Source organism: Equus caballus, chromosome 1 (assembly GCF_041296265.1).
Source record: "Equus caballus isolate H_3958 breed thoroughbred chromosome 1, TB-T2T, whole genome shotgun sequence".
Taxonomy (NCBI): domain Eukaryota; kingdom Metazoa; phylum Chordata; class Mammalia; order Perissodactyla; family Equidae; genus Equus; species Equus caballus.
Genome location: NC_091684.1, coordinates 126,629,781 through 126,653,859, shown reverse-complemented (window position 1 = coordinate 126,653,859; position 24,079 = coordinate 126,629,781). Strand labels below are relative to the sequence as shown.

Below are 24,079 nucleotides of genomic sequence, written 5' to 3'. Positions count from 1 at the left end.
GTTGACGATTCTTACCCAAATCAGTTATCAGTATGATGATTGAACAATGGTCATTTTTGAACTTCTTCATTCCATCTACATATATTAGTTGGCATTCTGCTGTACATGTTAGCATTTATGTATTTGTTTATTATCAGTAAGTCCTCAGGGATTCTAACTTAAAGTTATGATCTGTTACTATCATTACTTGATTTTTGTGGCTCAAATTAGTCCAGGGTTGGCCAGCGGGAGCCCCTCTGCCAAGTTTTTGTGTCCTGTTTGCTGTCCCCATCATTCTTAAGCACTGCCCTACTTTCTGCCCAACAAGAAGTTCCAGGTTTATCTTATTTCTGCTCTGTCCTTGCAATCTATCATTTCTACAAAGATTCCTTTTAGTGGAGAGTATTTTAAAACTAAGCCTGGTATTTAAAAACTAAGTCTGGGTGTTAGGTATGTTCATTGCTGTTTGGGCGTCATTGTTTCTGGAACCTTTCGGTGGTCAGAGATAGGAAATACTTGTGTACTATATTAGGTTCCTCTGGTTGCTATAACAAATTACCACAAACTAGGGGCTTAAAAAAGAAATTTCTTTTCTCACGGTTCTGGAGGCTAAAAGTCCAAAATCCAGGTGTCAGCAGGGTTGTGCTCCCTCTGAGACTCTGGGTAGAATCTTTTCTTGACTCTTCCCAGCTTTTGGTGGTGGCGGGTAATTCTTAGCCTTGCTTAGTCTGCAGCTGCATCACTCCAGTCTCTATCTCTGTCATCACATGGCGTTTTCCCTGTGTGTCTCTCTCTTCTTATAAGGACACGAGTCATAGTGGATTGAGGGCCCACTCTACTCTGGTGTGACCTCATCTTAACTAATTACATCTGTAACAACCCTATTTCTGAATAAGATCACATTCTGAAGTGCTGGGAATTAAGGCTTCAAATTATCTTTTTAGGGGATACAGTTAAACCCATGACGTGTGCATGTGTGTGTGTGTGTGCATGCGTTTCTCTAAAGCTAATCTATATATTAAAACCGTGAATTTGCAGTGATATCTTCAATTGCAGTTCAACACCACAGGGTTCATTCTGGTCTTCTCCTTTTATATTTTTGTAACTTCCTTCTATACTGAGAATCCTTATTTCATTATCCTTAGTATATTTCCTCATTTGCTCAGTTCTCAAAAATGCACAAAGTAGTTTCAGAATTACAGATCCTTACCATTGTGAGACACAAACCTGCTAACTAGAATTCAGTATTTGTTTCCATTTTTTTGTCTTTAGATTGAGAATATATATAGTGAAAATATGGTATTCAAAAATTATTTGGGATAATGGAGTAACAGGGTTTGGATTTACTCTTTTGCCTTAAACAAGTGAAAAACTGGACAAAAGTTAGGAAACAGTTGTTTTCAGACATTAGACATTTCCCTGAGGGAAAGGAAACAAAGGAAGTGAGCCCTATGACTTCCCTGCCTTTCTTCCTGGAAGCACTGTCTGGGCCACGGTGCAGAGGTGGGTAACCAAGTACAGCTTGGAAGTCTTACTTCGTGGGGGAGACAGACTGGAAGTCAAGGAAGCTAAGACTGCTGGAATTTGCAGGGCAGAGTACAGGAGAGGAGAGAGCTACACAGAGAAACAGCTCCTGAAACCAACTTAGGCCCCTTTAGTCTTTGCTTGAATATTAAACCACATGTGCATTGGATAGAAATCCAAAAGGCTAGGCAAAGCACAACTGCTGGGGAGCTGTAAGCTGAATAATTCCCAGAGCTCACACAGAGCCAGGAGTGTCATTTGAGGCCCTACCAGCAAGAATGGGGAAGCCTCATTGACGACCCAGGCATTGGATGGAATTGCCAGAAGGACCTGCCTTGGTACCAGCCTTGGGGACAGTGATTACTCTGCCACCCTAACAAATCATGAAAGGATCCAGCTGACTTTCAAGCAATTTAATGGCCTGCCCTAAAAATTCAGCACTCTTTAAAGGATAACAATAAAATCCAGACACTCAGCAACATGACATTTCTGTGTAAACACACTCAGTACTATAGGCCACTGGTCTCCCCTGAGATGCGCATGTTCGTTTTATGTACTGGTGGTACTTTGACAGTTACATCCTTTCTTATTTATGAAAGTGCACTATGTCTTAATCAAGGTCTTAGAATTTAATAATTAGCAAATCCATATGTTTTTCTTTATTATGCTTGTTTGCAGAAGTTTTATATGTTTAAATGAACACTTCTGATTTGAGTGTTAGCAGAGTTTGGCATTTCTGCTTTAAAATCCAAGCATTTGATTTTCAGTGGCTCCTAATCCATTTTTAAGCCACAGTCTCTTGGCTAGGTGAGTGTAGTTATAAACACTTAGCTCATTCTTCCCTTTAGCTTGTAACTAGTGATCTGAATAATTGGACATCGCTGCCTGTGTCCGCCTTCCCACTCCTGTCCCCACTGTTAGTGTGGTGTCCAGAGGCCCAGCAGGGCCTGAGTGCTTGGTCAGGACCACTTCTCGAAGGACTGATTTAGGCTTGAAATGGTTCTGGTGACAACAGACCAGATTTTCCCTGAGTTTGGAGACTGTCTAGTGGTTTCAGACGGACCCCTTAGTTCTCACTCTGTTCCTGAACTTGGATACATTTATCATACTTTGGAATATTTATATCTCATTCATACTCTGGTTTTTGATTTCCTAGAATTTTTCCTATGTGATAATTATATCAGTTAACTGGGAGGAAGATTTAATTGATGGGTGATGGAAAAGTTCTGAACTTTAAAAAAATTTCTTTTAATTAAAAAGTTAAATTTTTGTTTTTGTTTCTTTTTTTTCTTTTAAATCTTTTTGTTTAGATTTGTTCGGACAGTATTACCATTTTCTCAAGAATTTCAAAGAGATAAACAGCCTAATGCACAACCCCAGTATTTGCATGGATCAAAGGTAGGTTCTTGTGTGTTTGTGTTAAGATTTTTAAGTTCACAATGAAGCATATTTTGAAGTTTAGTTAAAATCAGTTTGTTGCAATGATTTAAATATATCATGCCATGTTAATAACTGCTAAGTGATAAAATGCTATCGTTTTCTTCTATTATCACCTTCCTGGAAAGTAACATAGTGTTGGGATAGCCCTCTGGCCGTGTGGTGGGCAGCAGGCTGGGCCCAGCCTTACTCCTGGCACCTAAAATAAGTGAGATTGTTAGCAGATTTAAAGGTTTAGAAACATCAAGCCAAGAAAGTGTGTAGAAGAGGCTTGGGGCACTTGTGTGACGGAGGGGCTGGTCGGCCAGTTCCGGTGTGGTGCCATGAAGGGAGGAGTTGAGGTGGGAGGGGGCAAGTAGAAAGAGAGTTGACATCCAGAAACCAAAGGCAAGCTGGTGAAAACCACAGGATACCTGCCATCTAGTAAGATGAGACAGGTGTCCAGGCTGAGGTGGGTGGATTAGCAACAAATGAGTATTTTAATGGTTAGTGTTATTAATATTTAAAGCCTTCTTAGAGTTTAATAAGAAAAAGACAGACACTCGGTAGTAAGAAGGAAACAGATGCAATGAGCAGACATTTCCCAAAAATGTACTTAAAAAAATAAAAATAGATATCCAGCCTTATCAGTAATTGAGGGATTATAAATGACAGCAGTAAGAATTATTTTGCCCCAAATCAGAAAAGGTTAAGGTACCCAACTCCTTCTGTAGGGTAGTGGAATTGTCTTGAGTGCTGCTGCAGGAGCTCACCTGGGACTGTGTGATGCTGGGGGCCATCTGCCAGCATTTATCAATGTTTATATGTTCTCACTTAGAGGAAACCAGACACCTGAGGAAATAAATCACTTGAGTCCAATGTGAGGTCTGTTATGGGGGTAGTCCTACAACATTGGCATAAAAAATGGGAAGTACCCAACTTAACACCAAGAATACTAGAACAATTTACTGTCTGGCAGAATGCATTGCAGCTGTTGAAAATAATTACATAGATCTTATTGACTATGGGGTCCTGGGGCCTGTATTTTATTAAATTAAAAAAAATCAAGGGCTGGCCTGGTGTCATAGTGGTTAAGTTCACGCGCTCCGCTTCAGTGGCCTAGGGTTCACTCGTTCAGATCCTGGGCGTAGACCTAGCACAGCTTGTCAAGCCATGCTGTGGCAGGCCTCCCACATAAAATAGAGGAAGGTTGGCAACAGATGTTAGCTCAGGGCCTATCTTCCTCCCACACACAAGAAAAGAAAGATAGAAAGAAAAAGAAAAAATATTCCAACAAAGAGCAAGTGGAAAAACCAAATCAGAAAAAAAAAAAAATCAAACTCCAAACACAGTGATCCTAATTACAGAAAGATACCAGAGAAAAGAGTATTGGAATATGAAGCAGCAGCTATCTCTCAGAGGGCTGAGTCTGACTTAAACTCTATGATGCATTTGCATTGTTCTCACTTGTTTTTTAAGCTGTTTCTGTCTGATGTCAGTGTCAGCCTCAGTCTCACGCGGCTTCACCCATAGGCTGTGTGCAGAAGTGGCGCAGGGTCCCTGTCCATTAGAGACACCAGCCTCCCTCCACCTGGGAGTCTGTAGCTCTGAGCAGGTGCCACTTGATGCTGATCTGAAGCTCTGATGGGCCAAGATTTGGCAACGTGTTCTCTATGTTTTCTGAGTGTTCTTCTCACAGGTGCAGAAATGAACCTATTAACACAATGACATGAAAGGACCACTCTTCAGGCCCCCAGCTGTGACTCAGAGGGGTCTTGGCTCATCAGTCTTTCCTTTCTGACTAGTCTTTGGAGAGACACCCTGGCCTCCTCTCCCTCCAGCGTCTCCAAGCTCATAATGTCCATCATGGCGTGTCTCGCAAAAGGGCCCTTTGGTTGCCCACTTCTGTCTTTATCACAGCATCCCAACACTCTGTAAGCTAATGTGTCCATTTAAAATCTTCAGCCTGTTAGCCAAGAAGGAAATGACAGATGCGTTGCTGGGACGAGCCAGAGTGTTTAGCAGAGGATACATTTGAGAGGAAAGGGAAAGCAGTGTTGGTAAAAATAGAAACTGCCTGTGTTTTACAAGAATACGTGGAATTCAAGGTGAAAGTGATGTTATTTGTGTTGCGCACTCGGGAGGAAATGTGTGCTCTCTGTGCTGGCTCCTGGGAATGCTGTGAAAGGGACTGGTGTGACAGAGCCTTGGGTGGTCTCAGGGGCGGTCTCACTCTGGGAGGATCTGGATGCTGAGAAGGGACCAGCCCTGCAGAGGGGCCTGGAGGCCAAGGCTGTCGGGATGGCAGGCAGTGTGGGGCATTCAGGCCCCGGCGAGGGGCCAAGGCCTGAGGCGGGTCAGGGAGTAGGCAGAGAATGATGCCCGGTAGAAAGATGTTATTTTAGGCCAGGCAGGAGATGGTGGCTTGGACCACATGATGTTGACAGAGATGGAGAGAAGTAGATGGATTCAGGGTGTATTTTAGGGGTGGACTTGACTGAACTGACTTCTGACCTGGAGATGGAGGGTGAGGGAGAAGGAAGACCCAGTGCTACTTCCTAGGTTCCTGGTGGTTAGGGAATGGAAGTGCCACTTTTTGAAATAAGAGAGGGCTAGATTTGAGGAAGATAAAGGCAAGAGGCCTTCATCTCAGGGCCTGTGTCCACTCCCCTTCCTGGGGCTGCCCGCGCTGCTGTGAGGAGCGAGGACACTGCCCTGCTAAGGGTCCATTCAGCCATAGCCAGGCTGGCCTTGCACCATCTCCCATTGGCTGAGGTTGGGGCGGGGACACCGGAAGGGTGTGGGATGGGTTAGGGGATCATGCGGCTCCCCTCAGTTAGTGTCAGGGTTTAGCTGGCTGTTCCAAGCCTTGTGATGATGACCAAGAATGAAGAAGGCTAGGTGTCACTGTCCCATCTGCTGTGTTCTGGACAGAGTGTCATTTTTTAGTATTAAGTAGTGGTATTCTTTGCACTGATATCAAGTTGCAGTCACAGTCTCAGGGTGTACTCAGCAAGCATTTCCTGGGAGTGTGCTATGTCGCAGGCTATGCTGGCCTCAGTCAGGGAACAGAGTTCTTGGCGCAGCAGGAGCTGGGTGTAGGCCTTGCTCTGGAGAGGCCTGAAGGCATTGGCGAGGCCCCCACAGGCACCCAGGAGCCAGATAGCCTAGGCTGGACAAGGGAAGGGGCCCCCATGGACCCCATGGGTCTGGGCGTATGGCCAGCGAGGCCTGGAGGGCGAGAGGGAGGCTCAGGTTGGTGAAATGCAGGTGGGGGCCTGACGCCTCTGCCCTCCTCCTTCCTCCCTCTTAGCCAAAGATTTCTCACCTGCATAGGGATCCCCAGTGGCTCCTGCCTTAGAGAAGGGAGGTGGGAGATGAAAGCACCTTCACTGGGAGGCCCCTCAGGTTGGACAGATGACACTAGCTTGTGGTGGGACATGAGATCCAGGCAGTTACCAGACTGCCTCTTCTCCAACCCTAAGTAACACCCATACTCTACGGACCCCATTCTCATGCTCTCTGAGCTGCTGGTTGAGTGAGGCTGGCAACAGGGATAGACCCAGGTACACCCATCCTGTCTTTCAAACTGGGGATGACAGAGGCCAGGATGTAGATTGAGAGCCAGTGGGCTGCCACCCCAACACAGCGTGCACCAGTACACTTTCTAAGGTGCCAGCTGGATCTGAGAATTAGAAAAGGTGTTGCTAACCCATTCTTTCCTGATTCTCTGTTCCTTAGAGTGTGAACCTCTCATGTCCGTCCTCTGGGTTGCCCGCCTGCCTCACTACAGACGGTAGCTTGAACTTGGCCGTACTGGGAGCATTTGCAGCTTGGAAATGGGCAAGCACTAGAATCCAGGCTGGTGTGTTGGTGCACACTGCACACCTCTCTGCCCCTCGGAAAGGGTGTGAGTTAGATTATTTTTAAAAGGATTAGAATAAGTGCTCTAATGCCCCTTTTCTGAAATTAAAATATAGTGCCTTACCTCCTCAGAACTAAAAGAAATTTTATGTAATTTTAGAAGTTAGGACTAGAAAGTTTGGCAGGTAAGATAGAAATTTCTTGGGTTTCTGCTAACTAAAAGATTTGCTATGAAGTTGGCTTGGCTCTGAAATTTTTAATCCTGCTCTTAGGCATGACCACAAAAGAAAGTTTTTATTGCATTGTAATAAACAGAAGTGTCCATGGGAAAGAGGAACCAAGAAATGAGGTGGTTCTTCCCTTCTCTGTCCTCCAGTTCCTCCCCTGCCCCAGCATTTGGAGAGGATAACAAGCAGTGAGGAAAGGTGGACGCTGGTGATTGCCCCCTTGATCTGCACAGCATCTAGCCATAGGGGTGTCAGGACAGCCTCCCTCTTGGTCTCGAAGGGGTGGATTCCTGGCTTGTGTGGTTGGTTTCAAAAGAAGTTCCCCTCCAGCACGGTTGTGTCCATCCTGCTGTGTCCATCATCGTATTAAAGGCACAGGAGACACATTTTCATTCTGCAGGGTTTTCCTCCAGGAATGCAGGGAGACGGCAGTGTTTCAGCTTCCCATGTGGCAAAGCTGTGAGCCCACAGTTTCTGAGTAGCCCGGGGTCTGCATTCACATGTTGTGTGTCCACAGGGGCACAGACACTTTTGGAGCAAAGCAGGTGCCCATTTAGGGGGAAGGAAAGATTAGATGAATTGGATTTGATTGTTCTTTCTAAAGCAACCAGACGTGACTGAACTTGAACTTACAGATTTCAGCCTTAGTTTGAGAAATTATGATTGTGTCATTTTTATTCTCATAACCTAAACCAATATTTTTGTTAGATTATTTGGACTCTAACAAAAGTTTGGATGGGTGACATTGATGTTGACTGTTCATCTTATATGACACTTTTTTGAGGATCAGAAAAAGGCAGAACGCTGAAACATCATGATATCAGAGTTGAATGTTGTATTAGAAGGACAGTCATTTTATTTGAAGTGCTCAAAGCTGTCAGCTGCATGTCATTTTGCTGCAATATAATTTATAGTGTTTGTACCTGTGCGATTATGGAATACTCAGGAATCCAATCAAAAATCCAACTAGTTCTTTTTTTTGTGAATGATGAACTAGAGCTAGTGTCTTATGGAAATAAAATTGACTTAGATGAGTGGTCCATTTATGGCATTATCTTTTTGGTTCTTGGTAATATCACCACTCTGAGTGAACTCTCTTCAGCACATCACTGATACTCTTTCCTATAAGGTAAGTAAGACTGTACCCGATTGACAGTTGAAGTTGCACAGCGTCAAGTGTGTTAGGGAACCCAAGGCACACAACTCATGAGTCTGGAGCCCACATACTCCGGTTTCCAGGCAAGGCCCACGTCTCTGCATCAGACATGGCCAGCAGTGTTTCTTGAACTGAGCTGTAAGCGTGGATGTCCAGAGTGCTTCCCTCCTCTGAGTACTTTACCATGTAGTATCTGTAGGTAGGTCCTCCTCCCCTCCCTCTGAGTAGTTACATTATTCAACTTGTGTTGTCCCTAGCATCTGCCATCTTTGGGATGAGTGTAGTTCGCAGGGAAGTCAGACACTGGCCGAGGGGCCAGGAAGCAGGTATTATTGAGCCATAGGCCCCAAGCAAGTCAGGGTGACTTTCCAAGTGAATTTTCTCACTTGTAACCTGAGGCTATTGGATTTCAGTAGTGATTTTTGTGTTTTTCTTTTCAAGCATTAGAACTTATTATCAAGCAAAAACCTCACACAGAATCCCAGCACTTAAAGCACAGTGTGGTGCTTAGAGGAGGCAGTGGGAGGCAGTATGTGTCTGACCCAATGATTGAAATATGGTCCTTTCAAGTGTGATACGGTCATAGGAGTGGACATGTGACAGGCACTTTGCAGAGCTTCTGTGGTTCTCAGTGTAGCAGAGGAAATAGCTAAGATAATTATAAAACAGGGATGTGGGAAATACAGGGACCTAAATGGAGGTAAGCTTGGTATACTTCACTCAAAAAGTGGTAATATGTTGATAACAGTAGATTGTGATAACTTATGTAATGCATAATGTAAGACCTAGAACAACCACTTAAAAGATGTGTGCAAAGAGATACTGTCAAAAATGCTATAGGTAAATCACAATGGAATTCTAAAAAATGTTTAAGTGACCCATAGGGAAGACAGGAAAATGAAACAGAGCCTACTTAAATATTAAGAATTATATGTAAGTGTATTAAATGTAAGTGGTATAAATAAAAGAGAGATTGGCAGAGAGAATTAAGAAACATGACTGTACACGAAACTCACTTAAAATTAGTGATATGTGTAGGGTGAAGGAAAACCGATGGAAAAAGATATACCATGCAAACATTACTCAGAAGACAGCAGGAGTGACTATGTTAATACAAGATAAAGTAAATTTCAGAGCAGAGACTATTACCAGGGACAAAAAGGGACATTACATAATGATAAAAGGGTTAAGCCACTGAGAAAATATAGTAATCCTAAATGTTTATGCTCCAAACAACAGAGCTTCAAAATACTTGAAGCAAAAACTAACTTAAGTGAAAGGAGAAATGAACAACTCCACAATAATAGTTGGGGAATTCCATGTTCTTCTCCCTTAGTAATTGATAGACTAGGTAGACAGAAAAATCAGCAACAAAGAACTGAACACAATCAACCGACAGGATATTACTGACATGTATAGAACACTCCACCCAACAACATCAGAACACATTCTCTTCAAGTGCCCGTGGAGCATTCCCTAAGATAGACCATATCCTGGGCCGTAAAGCAAACCTCAACAAAATTAAAAGAATCGAAATCAGGGGCCAGCCCCATGGCTGAGTGGTTAAAGTTCTGCACACTCCGGTACAGCAGCCCAGGTTTGTGAGTTCAGATCCCAGGTGTGGAGCTACTCCACTCAGCAGCCATGCTGAGGAGGCATCCCACATGCGAAGTGGAGGAAGATTGGCACAGATGTTAGCTTGAGGCTAATCTTCCTCAAGCAGGAAAAAACAACAGATAGGCAATGGATGTTTAGCTCAGGGCGAATCTTCCTCACCAAAAAAAAAAGAATTGAAATCATACAGAGTGTGTTCTCTGACCACATGAGCTCCAGTTAGAAATCAGTAACAATAAGATGACAAGAAAATTTCCTAACACATTTCTAAAATGATCCATGGATTAAGAGGAAGTGTCAAGAGAAATTTTTTAAAAATGGCATTGAATTGAATGAAATGCAAATATATCAAAATTTGTGGGATGCAGCTAAAGAGTTTCTGAGAGGGAAGTACATAGCACTGAATGCATATATTAGTGATCTCCCTGCTGAGTATGTGTCCGTGTCCTTAGATGAGCTTGGAGGTTCCCTCCTACAGGAGACCATCCTGACTACCTTTCTCAGTTGCCCACCCTGCAGGGACTGCCGTTCCCAGCTGCCTGTACATCCCACAGAAGGCAGCTCCCATGGCCTCATCAGGGTCTGTCCTTGGGTGTCTCCCCCAGTAGATTGGAAGCAGCTCCATGGAACAGCAGTGAGGCTCTAAGATGTATTCATTTCTCATTCTGGGACCTCAAAATGGCTTCTTTAAAACTGGCAGTTTAATAAATGTTGAAAAACCAAACTGTTTTGTTTTCTTTGTTTTAGCAAGCTTGCTTTTCATGTCTTCAGTTTGAAGACATAAATACTAGTAAAGGCACTCTAACAGATTCTCTGGATCTCTCCACCTAAGGGTGCCGTGTGTTGAGTGCATCTTTGATAATAATTCTTTATCTTCATGAGTGTGTAGGGACCATGTTGAGGACTCTGGAGATTTCATCAGACACTTATGTTCTCTATCCCCCAGGCTTTGAACTTGGCCTACTCTAGCATTTACGGCAGCTACCGGAACTTTGTGGGACCTCCGCACTTCCAGGTCATCTGCCGGCTGCTTGGATACCAGGGCATTGCAGTGGTCATGGAGGAGCTGCTGAAGGTTGTCAAGAGCCTGGTATGTTTCCCTCTGATGTGCTTCCTTCACCCAGTGAAGGGTTCTGCACCCAATTCCAATGTAGAGAGGGGGTTTTTCACTCCACCAAGCAATTCTCAGACACCAGCCGTGTGTCCTACAGTTCAACTCAATTCTGACACTGTCCACCTAGAGATAGCATCAGATCCTAAAGGTTAAAGCTCATCCCCTAGGTGCCAATTGCAAGTCCAGGTTGTCACCTTTGCCTCTGACTGACTGGCTGTAAATCAGAGATTTCTACAACGCCCTCCTTGGGTTTGATTAATTTGCTAGGGCAGCTCACATGACTCAGGAAACTAGTTTACTCACTAGATGACCAGTTTATTACAAAGGACATTAAAGGATATAAATCAACAGCCAGATGAAGAGATAGACACAAAAGAGCTTCAGTCTTCATGGAATTTGGGGCCTGGGACAGTGGCACATGGAAGCATTCCGGTTCCCCAACCTAGAGGCTTTCTGAACCTTGTCCTTTTGGATTTTTTGGAAGCTTCATTACATAGGCATGCTTGGTTAAATCAATGGCCGTTGGTGACTGATTCAACTTCCAGTCCCTCTGGCCTCTCTGGAGGCCTGGGGATGGGACTGAAAGTTCCAACCTTCTGATCAGGTGGTTGGTTCTCCTGGCAACCAGCCCCAGCCTTAGATGCTTTCCAAAGTCACCTCATTAACATAACAAAAGATACCTTTAAGGCTCACTTAACTTAGGAAATTCCAAGGGTTTTAGGAGTTCTGTGCCAGAAAATGGGGACAAAGACCAAATACATGTTTCTTATTATAAATCACACAAGGCTTTGAATTCACTGAGATAGAACAAACCAGGGAGTCTTTGTATCTGGACTGTTCAGTTTAGCTCCAAACATACACAGTTTGATTTCTCTCCCATCTTTCTTAATTCAAGAGAAGATCCATGTTATTTTAACTAAGTCATAGAAAAAGTTATGTACTGTTGATGAAAATAATCCATCAGCAATCTATAAATGAAAATTTGGGAGAGTTTATTCTGAGCTAAAATCTGAGGACCATGGCCCGGGGCCTTTCTTCCTGACGGTAGAAAGGGCACCAAAGAAGTGAGGTATACAGAGTGGTTATATACCCCCAAAGAGGATCTTTCTCATATGATTGAAATGTCCCTTTCACAATAGTCACGAGACTGCTCTGTCAGCACAGCGATTGATGGACACAGCAGGTAGGTCTGCTGTCTCTGTGGACACAGCAGGGTGGCAGGTCTGTTGTGTCAAGCTGGGTGGTCACAGGTGAGCTGGGTGGTCAAAGGTGAGCATAGCAATCAGTTCCTAGCCTGAGGAAAGATGCTTATCCTTAAGAAAATGCCAATGTGGGGGAAGTTGCACCTTTATCTTAAGGCCGTTTGTTCTTGCCATAGTAAATGTTTAAAGCAGATATACAGTGCGTGCTCCATGGCCACCGCCAGGCCCTTTTTGAAAAAACAAAGTCAGGCCAAATTAGGTTTACAGCAAATGGCTTCCTCATATACTCCAATATATCCTATTGCTTGCCATTTCTATTTGTCAGTACCAAAATAGAGCCTTTCTTGTAAGAGAATATTATCCTTTATACGCATAGTCTCCCCTCAACTCCTTTTGTAAAGGACCACCGCTGTTGCCCAAAACTTGTAGGAAAAGACAGTGCTCTGGAGATGGAAGACAAAACAGAAACCAGGAGGGCACTATAGAAAGCCTTTGTGTTTCAGTTGGTGAGCATCTGGGAGGAGACAGTTCTGCGAAGACCCCTATTTTCATTTGTGAAATAGGAGTTTTCTTAAAACAAACATTTCAAAGAAACACTTATGCTGGGGCAAGTGGAGTCGAGCGTGTTGGCCACGAGGAGTCTGAGCTATTGATGGGGGAGGGCTGAGCAAGGGCAGAGGGGGCTCAGCTTTGAGGTGGTGGTATTGGCAGGATACCACTGCTGCTCAAAGGCTCCCGTTACCTTGAGAGAGCCAATTCCCACTTGTAGGGTGGACGGCATGTGCCCCTTTGCTGGGGGCTGGGGTGAAGTCGCAATGAAGGATTCAGATACTCGTCTGTCTAACTTCAGACTGAGGTGAGAAGTTAGTGCAGGAAAGTCTTTTATTTGTCCTTTTGAAAAGGGAGAGAGAGAATATTTGTAGGTTATCATGGATTTAGTTTTCTATGCATAATTTATTTCTGTTTTTAACTGAAAGAAAACTTTATAAAATCTCAATCTTTAATCTTTTTTTCCTTAATCATCTTTCTGTGACTGGGCCTCTTACCGCCCAAGAGGGGTTGTCTGCCTGCTGCAAGACATGCCAGTAGTCAAGAGGCAGGTGGTAGGAGAGAAAGGGTTTTATTACAGCTTGCTAGCAAGGAGAAAGGTGGCCGACTAATGTCCCAAAGAACCATCTTACAGAACAAGGACTACAGGCCAGTTATATATGGGGCTGGTCTCTGGGTTGGAGAGGCATCTGGTCTTTCTTAGTTCCTGACAGTTTTTTGTTTTAGTGGGTGTGCATCAGAGACTGGAGCAATGCCCTATACCCTGGTCTTTCAGTTGTCATTGACGGTGGCTATCAGCAGAGACTCTCTGCCCCAGGGTCATCAGATTCCTAAGGAACTCAAAAGAACTAAGTTATCAACTTATAGCAGCTGGGAGGGGCCATAAAATCTACACAACATGTCTGGATTAGTTAATCAGAGGTCATTCAAAGTTATATTATGGTTTCTTTTCTACAGTATGGCTTCGCTTATGTCAACTTTGTGTTGAGCCGGTATCAAGCCCATTTCTTTAATGTTCTTTATTGCCAAATATAGATTTTCATGTCTTTTCCATGATTCACATACTAGTCAAGAGGAAGCTTGAAGCAGAGTTTATGGCCACATAAGTAAAATAGCTATCCATCAGGAAGATGATACGATCATTAGCAGTGCAAAGCAAAAGCTGACAAAATTCTGAGAAGTTGACAAAATCTGCAACTGTGTAGGTCACGATCAAAAACCAATTAGAATACAGTCATGTGTTGCTTAACAATGTATCATTCTGAGAAATGTGTCAGGCCACTTGCCTCCTGAAAGGGACGTTGTGTTTTAGAACATCATTTAGTCAGTTGTGTCAAGTCACCCTGGTGGAAGCTGCTTTCTTTTTGTGGATGGAATTTCCTTTCTCAGCCAAAGTGATTCTCAGTCCTGGGCATAACCAGATGTTTTACTAACAGACTCTTTCTCAGAAGTCCCCGTGCACTGCCCACAGCCTCCAGGACAGTGGCAGCCGGAGGCTCACACAGCCTGTCTCTCCCACAGCTGCAAGGCACGATCCTGCAGTATGTGAAGACGCTGATGGAGGTGATGCCCAAGATCTGCCGCCTGCCCCGGCATGAGTACGGCTCTCCCGGTGAGCATGGTGCCTCCCTGGGTATGGTGGGGAGGGCGAACGTCAGCCCTCAGGCCACAGTAAAGAGCGTTACTGACATGGATCTCACCCGCTTTCCCCGGGTGGGAGGAGGCAGGAGCCCATGCAGAGCTTGATTGTTTCCAGTAGAACAAACAGACCAGCCTGTCAGCTGGGGCAGGTGTGCCGAAGGTGTGTTGGAGTCACCGTTTTGGGGGGAGGAAGCTGTGGGAGAAGCCAATGCCTCTTAGTTGTCGACGGGTAACAGGGCTCTGAACCCTGTGCCCCTCAGCTCCCCCACAACACCAGGACCGTGAAGATCACCAACCCAGGGAGGGGCAGGAAGCTGACTACCCAGTCCAACTGCTCTGCTGGGCTTGACGGGACCAGGCCTCAAGGGCGCCCCATGAAGGCACTGCTTTCCCACAGTGCAGTCTGTCCCTCTATAGGGCAGGCTTCCCTTCTGGAGCTGTGGGGCTCTAGGACAGATGGGCCGTTCAGGGTGCCAGGCCCATGTGCCTCACAGAAGCTGATTGGGGCTATCCAAATAAACAGCCTAATGATCCCAGAAGTATTGTTCAGGATAAAATTGGACCATGGGAGCCCTTGTCTCTTAGGAAAACTGCCTTTTGTCTCCTATCTTATAACACTTTCCTGAAAGGTGGACAGCTGTCTCATTAAGTGACTTGGGTCCACTCATGGTCACCAATGAGAGACGTTCTGATGAGTAGTCGGCTGGTATGGCTGAGCTCCCAGGTGGTGCCCAGTACCTGCACAGGGCTGTTCCTGTGTTTGAGGACATGGTGACACGACCCATTGAGCCACTGTGAAGGGAAATAACCATTGGTGTGGCCTTGCTTAGGAGAACTTAACTTCAATTCATTGTCAGAAAGTAGATGAGTAATGCCGGGAAAATAAAACTAGTGCTCATATCCTGACTAGAGATGGGAATTTTAAATGTTGAAGATGAAGCCATTTAGGCCAAATTCCAAGCTGGTCTAGGGCAGAGCTGTGGCCCGCAGGGCTGCTCGTCACATCTCTTGCCCACTGCCACCCGGTGTCAGCACAGAGGCTGGTATAGCCCAGGTACATGGGCATCACCTCGTGGGTAAAGCCATGTTGCTGACAGGTCCCACTCATATGTGCCTGTTGGGGGATGACACACGTGAAGGAGTGTTTTTTCCCCTAGAGGGATGAGTTCACACCAAGGAATGTTGAGAACAGAGGTGTGGACATGGTGAGGAAGGGAGAGCCTCTCAGGCAGTCAGGGCAATTCGGGTCCTTGTGGAATGGCATTCAAGGCCCGACCTGTTGGGATGAGGGTTTGAAATCTGGTAGATCTCCCACTTTATTCTTCTCAGGGTTCTTCTGGCTATTCTAGGTCTTCTGCATGACCATATAAATTCTGGAGTCAGCTTGTGGATTTTTGACTGGGTCAGCATTGAAAGTATAGATCAAGTGAGGGAATATTGACTTTCTTTCCAGTCTTTATACCTTGTGTCTTTTCACGCCTTATTACAATGTCCAGGGCCTCGAGGACTATGGTGAAGATGCGTTGTCTTGCTTTGGAGCTCAGGGAGAAAGCTTGCAGGTTTCACCACTGAATATGCTGTTAGCCGCAGGTTTTTTGTAGACATCCCTGATGAGATTGACTACATCCCTTTCTATGCCTGTGAAGGGATATTGAATTTTATCAAATATTGTTTCTGCCTCTGCTCGAGATGACAGTGTGGTCTTTCTCATTTATTCTTGTAATGTGGTGCCTCCTTGGAAGATACAGCCTGACCAAGAAAGAAGCCCTGGAGCCGAGGCCCAGGGCCCAGGTGGTAGACAAACTACTGTTGCAGGGAAGATGTTGGGGTGAGGTGACTTGTGGTCATCTCCATAGCGGGCATGGTGGCAGTGTCAGAGAATGTTTTGTGGCTTGCAGAGGTCTCCTGGCTGTGAAGCCCAGGCTGGACCCTGTGCCCTGCCGAGGCTCAGCCCCTCCAACCTCTCCCAACCCCACCACTCACTCTCTGCCACTGCAGGCATCCTGGAGTTCTTCCACCACCAGTTGAAGGACATCGTTGAGTATGCAGAGCTGAAGACGGTGTGCTTCCAGAACCTGCGGGAGGTGGGCAACGCTGTCCTCTTCTGCCTGCTCATCGAGCAGAGCCTGGTGAGTGGGCAACCCGGCCCCACCCCAGGCTGTGCTGAGTCACTCCCCACAGGTGACAGAAGAAGACATCTTTTAGAGGCTTGATTTATTGGGGTTATTCATGGGAGTAAGGGGAGTAAGTGTTGTAAAGCCCCATTCTTTTTTTGTGACTATCTAGATTAATTTGAATTTGTTTCTGACAGTTGAAAGACAAAAATGCAGTGTAGCTCTTCATTGAAGAATGTTTTACCATGTGAGCGTTGTAAAAATGTTTTATTATGCATATTTGCTACACGTAAGGTATAAAGCACGGCTTCCATGAGAGCTGTCTGCAGTGATGGAAAGTTCCATATCTGAGTCTGTGGGGCACTTGAAATGCGGCTCAGTGTGACTGAAAAACTGATTTTTAAATTTTCATTAGTTTACTTTTCAATAGCTACACGTGTCCCATGACTGCTGTGGTGGACAGCATAATAAAGTAGCAGCCCACCACCACTAAGCAATCGCATGGTGGGAGAGCCACTTTCTCCACTGATTGCCTCCTTGTGGTATCATTTGTGGCCGTCCCTCTGTCCCTTGTATGTCATGTCACCTGGCAGTTGTGAATTGGAAAGCCTAGTGAGTGTAACAGAGAATCTCATTGGCCTTCTCTGCCTTTCCCTCATGACCAAGGAGGTGGGCATCTTCGTTTGTTGCTTGGTTCTTCCTGTTTTGTTAAATGCTCTATTTGTGTCTTTTGCCCATTTTTCTACAGCTTGTTTATAGAAGTTCTTTATATATCCTTTATGTATTACACATATTGCAAATACCTCTCCCTGTTTGTGGCTTATCTTTGCATTCCAATGGTGGTGATTCGTCATAAACTGATACTCTTAATTTGAATGTAGTCTTTTTTTTTATGGTTAGCACTTGTATCTTTTTAAAGAAGTTCTTCCCTACCTAGGGATCATAAAGATATTCTTTTATCTCTTTATCTAAACGTTTTAAGTTTTGCTTTGTACATTTAAGTTTATAATCCTCCTGAAACTGGTTTTGTATGTGATGTGAGAAGTGGATGAAGTTTCTTTCTTTCCCTTTGGGTAACCAGCTGTCCTTCCTCCAGTGGCTGAAGGACTCCTCCTTTCCTGCTTATCTGCAGTGTCTCCCTCTCACCTGCCTGCTTTCTGTGGTCTCTTTCTTGGCTTTCTGCCATGTCTCGTTGATCTACCTGTCTGTCCGTGGCATAATAACACATTGTCTTACTCATTATAGCTCTAACTTAAGTCTTGATACCTGATACCTGACAGGGCATGTTTTCTTACCTTCCTCTTCTTCAAGAGTGTGTTGCCTCTTCATGGATCTCTGCTCTGCTCTGAAAGTATGAGAACCGGCTTGCCAATTGTATTGAAGAAGCATATTGGCATTCCAATAGGGATTGCATTGCATCTCTAGACCAGTTTGGGGAGATCTTTGCTATGTTGCTTCTTAAAGCAGTCTCTTGTCTTCAGGGCCCTGGCAAAGGCAGGGTCATGCTTTGCAGTGACGTGGGTCAGGGTGCCCAGCACACAGTTCAGGCGTGGCAGTCAGCCTGCCAGGCATCCAGGGGCTGAGCCATTGGACTGGCTACCTTACCCCCGCATACACAAAAAAGAAAACATCTTGGCTCATATGTCAGGGAATCCCAGGCTGGTGTGGACACATCCAGGAGCTGATGGCCTCCTGTCAGGGCCTGTGTCTTTTGGCTTCCCTCTATGTTGCTGTGTTCCTAGGCAGACCCTTTCCATGTAGTGGTAAGGGGGTGACTCCCAGGCCCTCGTTGTCCCTACCACTCGAGACTTGGCATGGACCCTGAGTGAGCAGCCCGTCACGTGCTGCCCTCTCCCACAGCAGGAGTGATGGCAGGACCTGGAGAACCCACCGGAGTCACAGGGCAGGCCAGCAGTTCCCAAGAAGCAGGCAGGCTGACCGGACCAGTAAGCAGCCAGTGTTTAGGGCAGCCTCCTCCAGGAACGTGTTGGGGAGGACTGACTCTTTTACCTAAATATATGTAAATTTTTAACAGCCAGATAAATTAGGAAGAATTCCTTTAAATAGTAATCTCTCTTCATGAATTTTAGCTATTTAATATAGGAAAATTTCCTTCAGGTGGCTTTTCCTGAATATACAACGTAAGGTGCAGTCTCTTTCGTCCACGTACATCTAAGCCTGAAGAGGCCTTTCAGTCACTGGCTTGGGTCAGGGTCGGGGAGTTTTACTGAAGGGGGACTGCCTTATAGAATTGATTTAGTCAGTGCCAGGGAACTGTTAGACGGCGGGTTTCTTTTCTGGTCCAGCTTCCCCTTTAGCAAATAAGATAAACTGTCAAAAGCTTTTCTTTACCAAAATAGAAGATGTCAAGGAGGCCTTGTATGAACATAAAATAATTACAGAACCACGGGGGTTTGAAGCTGAAGAAACAGTACTTGTCTCTCGTCAGCTCAAAGGAACAGTCTGTACTCACCGTCAGGGCAATGACCGGACATTTGTTGGCTTCAGGAAGGAGTGTGATGCTCTCTTAGAAACTTAGGGAAAGAGAAAATCTGGAACCAGTGCGATCCGTGCCCACCCAGATTCTTAAATTATACCTGTTGCCTCTCGCACAAAATCCCTCTGAGAGTTGTCCAGCACTCTTCAAGGCTCACCACAGTCCTGTGGGAACTGGTGCCTCAGTGAAGGGCTCTTCTAGGTCTTGGGAGCTTGGTAAGTGCCCGGTCTCCGGCGCCCAGCTGACACGGATCCCCGGTGTCTTCCTTCTGAGACCAAGGCCTGTGTCTCAAGTCTTTGCCTCTGGACTTAGCTCCATTTAGTGACAAGCACAGTGCTGGCTACCTGGGAAAGAGGCTGTAAATGGTTGTCACTTGATCTTAAAGCAAACCTCGGCTAAGGAGTGGATGGATGTTTCTCGAACAATGAATAAAAGTGAATGAAAAGGGCAATCTACAATGCAGTTGAGTGCAGTTTTGTTTTCACTGCAGATTCCTCGGCCCATGCTTGAGGGCTCTTGTGAGCACCATGTGTGGTTTTTGTGGACAGGGTAGCCGTGCCTTGCAGGAATGCCTTTGGCCCCTCCTTCTCCCACCCTCTGCTCCCTGTCGCCCCTTTGCCTCTGCCTTCTCTGGCCCCTCCTGTCAGCGCACCTTGTCGAGGTGGTGAGAAGCTACTCCTTCTGTGTTGGACGAGTCTGCTTCCAGGCCCAGCACCAGATTAGAGTTTTGTGTGTTGCTTTTGTCCTTTTGGAAATAAGGGGTGATGTTTTCCAATAGGTTTGCCAGGGTGGGGCTCTCCAAGTTGGAAGACGGCATGGCTCCTCTGACTGCGTCTCAGATGGTTATGCCCACGTCCCATCCAACCCAGGGGTAGATGTCTTCTTGGTGGTTATTTTGGTCTCTCCAAAGAAGGTGGTAATAAAATATGTTTTGGCATCTGCACAGGCTCCCACTATTGTAAATAAAGATATTAAAAGAAAATGTGTCCTTCAACTTGTCACAACATTAGAAAAGAGGGTAACCGTCACCCACTTGCTGAGGGCACCAAGTGTGTGGGTGGGGCCCCAGGGGTCCTGTCCAGTGAGGCCATGCAGTGGTGGCTCCGGCTGGCACCAGGATTTGATTCAGTAGTGAAAAATGTTGATCTTATTCTGAATCTGTGCATTGGATAGATAAATCTTCTAGCTTTGTGAAAGACTCCCTAAAACCAACCTAAATGTTTTGGTAATGTAGCTTTTTTTAGCTTGTGCGTGTTAATAAACTTTTTGTTTTAGAATAGTTCTAGATTGCTTGTTTTTAATGCTGTTCTCACTTTTTTCCTGGTTTGGTTTAGGGGCAAAGATTTGAACTCAGTGACAGTGGTACCTGGAAGCAGCACAGATGGCCAGTCAGCCCCTTTGGGGTGGTGTTGCCAGGTGGCAGGCCCCTTTACCACCTGCAGAATTCCCCCTGTGTGGCTCTGCCCCAGCCTTCCCACCAGCAGCTCTCTTCCCTTATCGAAGTCTCCCTTCCTCAGTCCATTGGCCTGGCCACTTTCTTGTGTCAGTCACCTTCCAGCTGCCCTCCTACCATCTGTGGGTGCAGCCAGTCCAATCGCCCTTCTCCACCTTGCTTTTGTCACTTGATAGTAAATACATCCTGGAGACCCCTCCACATTAGTAAGTGGTGACATTCCTCATCCTTTTTATAGCTGCGTAGTATTCCACTAACATCGCCTCCTTTTATGTGTTTATATAGTGTGCGGTCCCCATCTGATCCTTTCCCTTGTTTTAGTTTGTCCCTTTCTCCTCCCCCCACACCTCCTTGACCAGCCCAGGGGAGGTGCTCCTGTTTGCACTCGCCCGGAGGTGGCTTCTATTACATATATCCTACATGAAGGGCTCAAGCACTGCTTCTGGCCTTAGAAACAGAAGACAGGGTGTGGAGGGGTCAGTCTCCATCTGGAATGTCCTGGTGGAGCGGGTGGCGGCTGACTGGCTGCTTCACTCTGTTTATGTTAAGTGACAGTGAGACACTCGATGAGTGTAGAAACTCTTCTCTTCCTCTTCTTGATGTTAGCTTTGGCATCATCTTTAGGGAGATCCTCAGAAGGAAAAATCTCATCAGTCAGTATATGTCTTAAGTTTCTGATAACCATTTCTTTGTTTAATAATTTGCTTTATTACTACGGAATTATAAGATTTCAGGCTGGGTATAGAGTAGGGGACACAAGAGCCCATTCTCCTTTCCTGCCTCTCCGTGGTGAAGGTACCACAATCCAAGGGGCCTTCCTTGAGGTATAAGAGCCCTCAGACTCTGGAAGGATGCCCTGTTCTAGACCATCTTTGGGCTCATGGTGGGGTTTTAGGAATTCTGCAACCCCTGATGTTGCAAGTAAATTTTCTCTCCACATTGCATTATTCTGGAGAACGGGCCTTGAATAGTGTAGGGTTTTATACCTCTTTAAAGGAGTTTTCGATCCAGCTACAGGTTCAGAGCAACTGTCCAGAACTTTGTTTGGGGCTCTGAGGAGAATGAGTAAATGCTGCGTACAAAAGCGATGCTGCCCCTTTGTTTCCACCGCCTGCACTGTTTGCAGAGAAAGCGCCCTTCTTCCTGTCTCTGCCGTGGTGTCTTGTTATAAACTCTGGTTCTTAAGGGGCTGGTAGCAAACTTGGGGGTAGTGCTGCCAGAATGGTAAATCCTGGAAAACAAAGGCCACATTCAATGTTGGATTTTACTTATGTCTATATTTAAAGTAAATAAAATTAAAAATTCCATTTTTCAGGTGCACTAGCCACATTGCAAGTACTTAATACCCACATGTGCCTGGCAGCTGCCGTAATGGACAGCACAGATGTAGAACATTTCCATCATCCCGAAGAGTTCTGTTGCATGGTGCTGCTTCCAGTGTTTATTTAACACTAAATGGCAAAGATGTACCTTGTTTTCAGCTCCAGATTTGTCTGTCCGGCTTTACGGTGAGAGAAACTTCCTGATGCAACCTTCTCTTTCTTTCTCAGTCTTTAGAAGAAGCATGTGACCTGTTGCATGCAGCACCTTGTCAAAACATTCTGCCAAGAGTCCACGAGAAAGGTGAGCCTGTGTCCCTCTGACTAGGGACTCTAGACTGTCCTTTGCAGTGGTGACCATGGTCTGTGTGGCCAGAGAACTGAAGTCCACTTTTGTTTGAGTTTGGCACCTGGTGAGTCATAACTGGGGGTAATTTGTAGTGTAACGTAGTTAAATGACTATTGAATAACTGGAATATTTAGGGTTGCAACGCCTTTGTCCCCACCCCGACACGACTCTGAGGCCCAGAATGCCCAGTCTGTAGGAACCCCATGGTGCTGGTCCTGAGGATCTGCGTTTCCTGCAAGATCTTCAGATAAGTGTGATGCTGATAAAGCGGGAGACTTTGCATTTACAAGTCCACTTGTGAGAGCCAGCCCCGCCGGTTTCCCACGAGCTCCACTGCCCTGCGTGGTCTACATGGGAGACTTAGCAAGAAGATGGAGCTAAACGGCAAGAATTTCTGCAGCAAAGCCTGCCTGGTCTGGCCTAACACGTTTCAGTTTCCCAAGTATCATCACTAGCTGTGACCAGACTCTGCTCTGCCCAGGCAAAAGAAGACCTATCCAATGAACTCAACATAGACTCTCCATGGCTGACCTCTGGGTAAGCAATAAACTAAGCAGAGGCAACTTACCAACAAATGCCTGCTTGGAGCGTTACTCGCTTAAACAAGTGGGGGTGGGGGGCGCCGAACCAAACCCCCAAGGACACAAAGGGAGCCTCCTCCTCTGGGCAACCTCCTTGGTCCCAGCTTTCTCATCTCCTACCGCTCAAGAGCCTACAAACTAAGATCTTTGGAAGAAAGATCCCCAGGAATACTTGCGGGTCACCTAGTGAAGATTTCCCCCACTGCTGGGTGAGGCATAGGTCAGAGAGGTCCTCTTGGGCTGCCTGGGCCTCTGCGCCGGACACTCAACACACAGAGTTGCAGACCCCCTAAAGATTTCCCGCCATGGGCATGACCCTGGTGACTTGGAGCCCCTGAGCCCTGAGAACTCCCAACAGTCAAAGACCACCCCCACCCCGCTTCCTCCTCATCAGGGTCTCGGGATTATTCTGGGCATTGTGTTCTTTTTGGCAGCTTTTCCGTTAAAGGACCCCTAAGGGCACTGTTGGTTTGCGCTTGGCACTCTGAGAATCCGCCACCTCGGAGGTGGGCAAGCAGCGGTGTCAACTATCACCTTAAGACTGGCAGAGGCCACAGGACACTGGGAAGGAGAGAGGTGAAAGGTTAGGAAAGCCTGGTTGTGCAGGCGACCAGGGACAGACTGGCGCTAACTTGAAAAGCTGGCCCGAGGTGAAGCGCATGCCACTTGTGAGTCCTGGGCCCGTTTCCGCTTTCAAAGGAGAACGTCTTTTGCCCCGTGCTTTTCCCACTGGGTTGGACGTGCCTTTTGACTTAAGATACGAAGGAGCCTCCAAAACCTCTTGGGGTGCCTGATGGGTCAAGGAGGACTTGCCTCAGCCCAGTCTGTTCTTCCTGCAGGTAGAGGACCAATCACCTTAGTGTCCCAGGTCGTCAGCTGGTCTTAGGACTCGGATAATCGGTCTTTGAAGGCATCCCAGCCGAGGAGTACTTCCTGGGTTCACCTTCTCACAGCTGGTTGCTTGACTCCCAGTTTTACGACTCGAGTGAGAAATGGGACCACGAGAGGCGTGAGAAGTACGGAGACATGAGCCCTGACCTCTTGGCATTGGCTCCTGCTTCTTGAGGAGGGAAAAGGTAAAGAAGGCCGCATCTACTGTGTCCTGTGACATGTGTGCCGTGCATTCTCGCGAAGACGCTCTCAGGTAAGGAGTTGGTGGGAAATGCTTTGCTTTCTCTTAAACTCTGTCCTTGAGGCCTTTGCTGATGGAGGGCATCGAACCGACATTCCACTGGAGGAGGGAGGGAGGGAGGGAGGGAGGGGCAGAGGAAGGGGCAAATTAGTATGTAGGAAATGAGCCCGTTTTGGTAAAACAAGAACAAAGATCTGAGTATACTGGAAAACCTATATACACGTGCATAAAGGAGTAGAAGCGTATGTTTGTATGTGTATGATTGCTTAAGCAAGGATGATGAAGGAGTCTACTTATTAGACTGTTAGAATTATCTGGACACACTTCTGCAACTGTGACAATGAGTGA

The 24,079-nt window shown here is 46.0% G+C and overlaps 1 protein-coding gene and 1 long non-coding RNA gene across 3 annotated transcripts in view; one reads left to right on the top strand and one right to left on the bottom strand.

Moving 5' to 3' along the window:
• The window catches only part of LOC138917134 (cytoplasmic FMR1-interacting protein 1-like), an 87,785-nt gene extending 65,556 nt beyond the window's left edge, over positions 1–22,229 (top strand). For both annotated transcript variants that reach the window (XM_070231936.1, XM_070231938.1), the window contains exons 23-28: positions 2,814–2,901; positions 10,727–10,870; positions 14,167–14,257; positions 16,285–16,415; positions 21,901–21,973; positions 22,153–22,229. In XM_070231936.1, coding sequence (XP_070088037.1) covers positions 2,814–2,901; positions 10,727–10,870; positions 14,167–14,257; positions 16,285–16,415; positions 21,901–21,973; positions 22,153–22,214 — 589 coding nt within the window. In that variant the 3' untranslated portion in view covers positions 22,215–22,229. The remainder of the gene's footprint in view (positions 1–2,813; positions 2,902–10,726; positions 10,871–14,166; positions 14,258–16,284; positions 16,416–21,900; positions 21,974–22,152) is intronic.
• On the bottom strand, positions 21,022–21,951 carry LOC138917135 (uncharacterized). The gene is made up of 2 exons (XR_011424663.1): positions 21,701–21,951; positions 21,022–21,581 (listed from the first exon to the last, which is right to left on the bottom strand). It is a non-coding gene; the product is annotated as an uncharacterized lncRNA (long non-coding RNA).
• Positions 22,230–24,079: the final 1,850 nt, after the last annotated feature.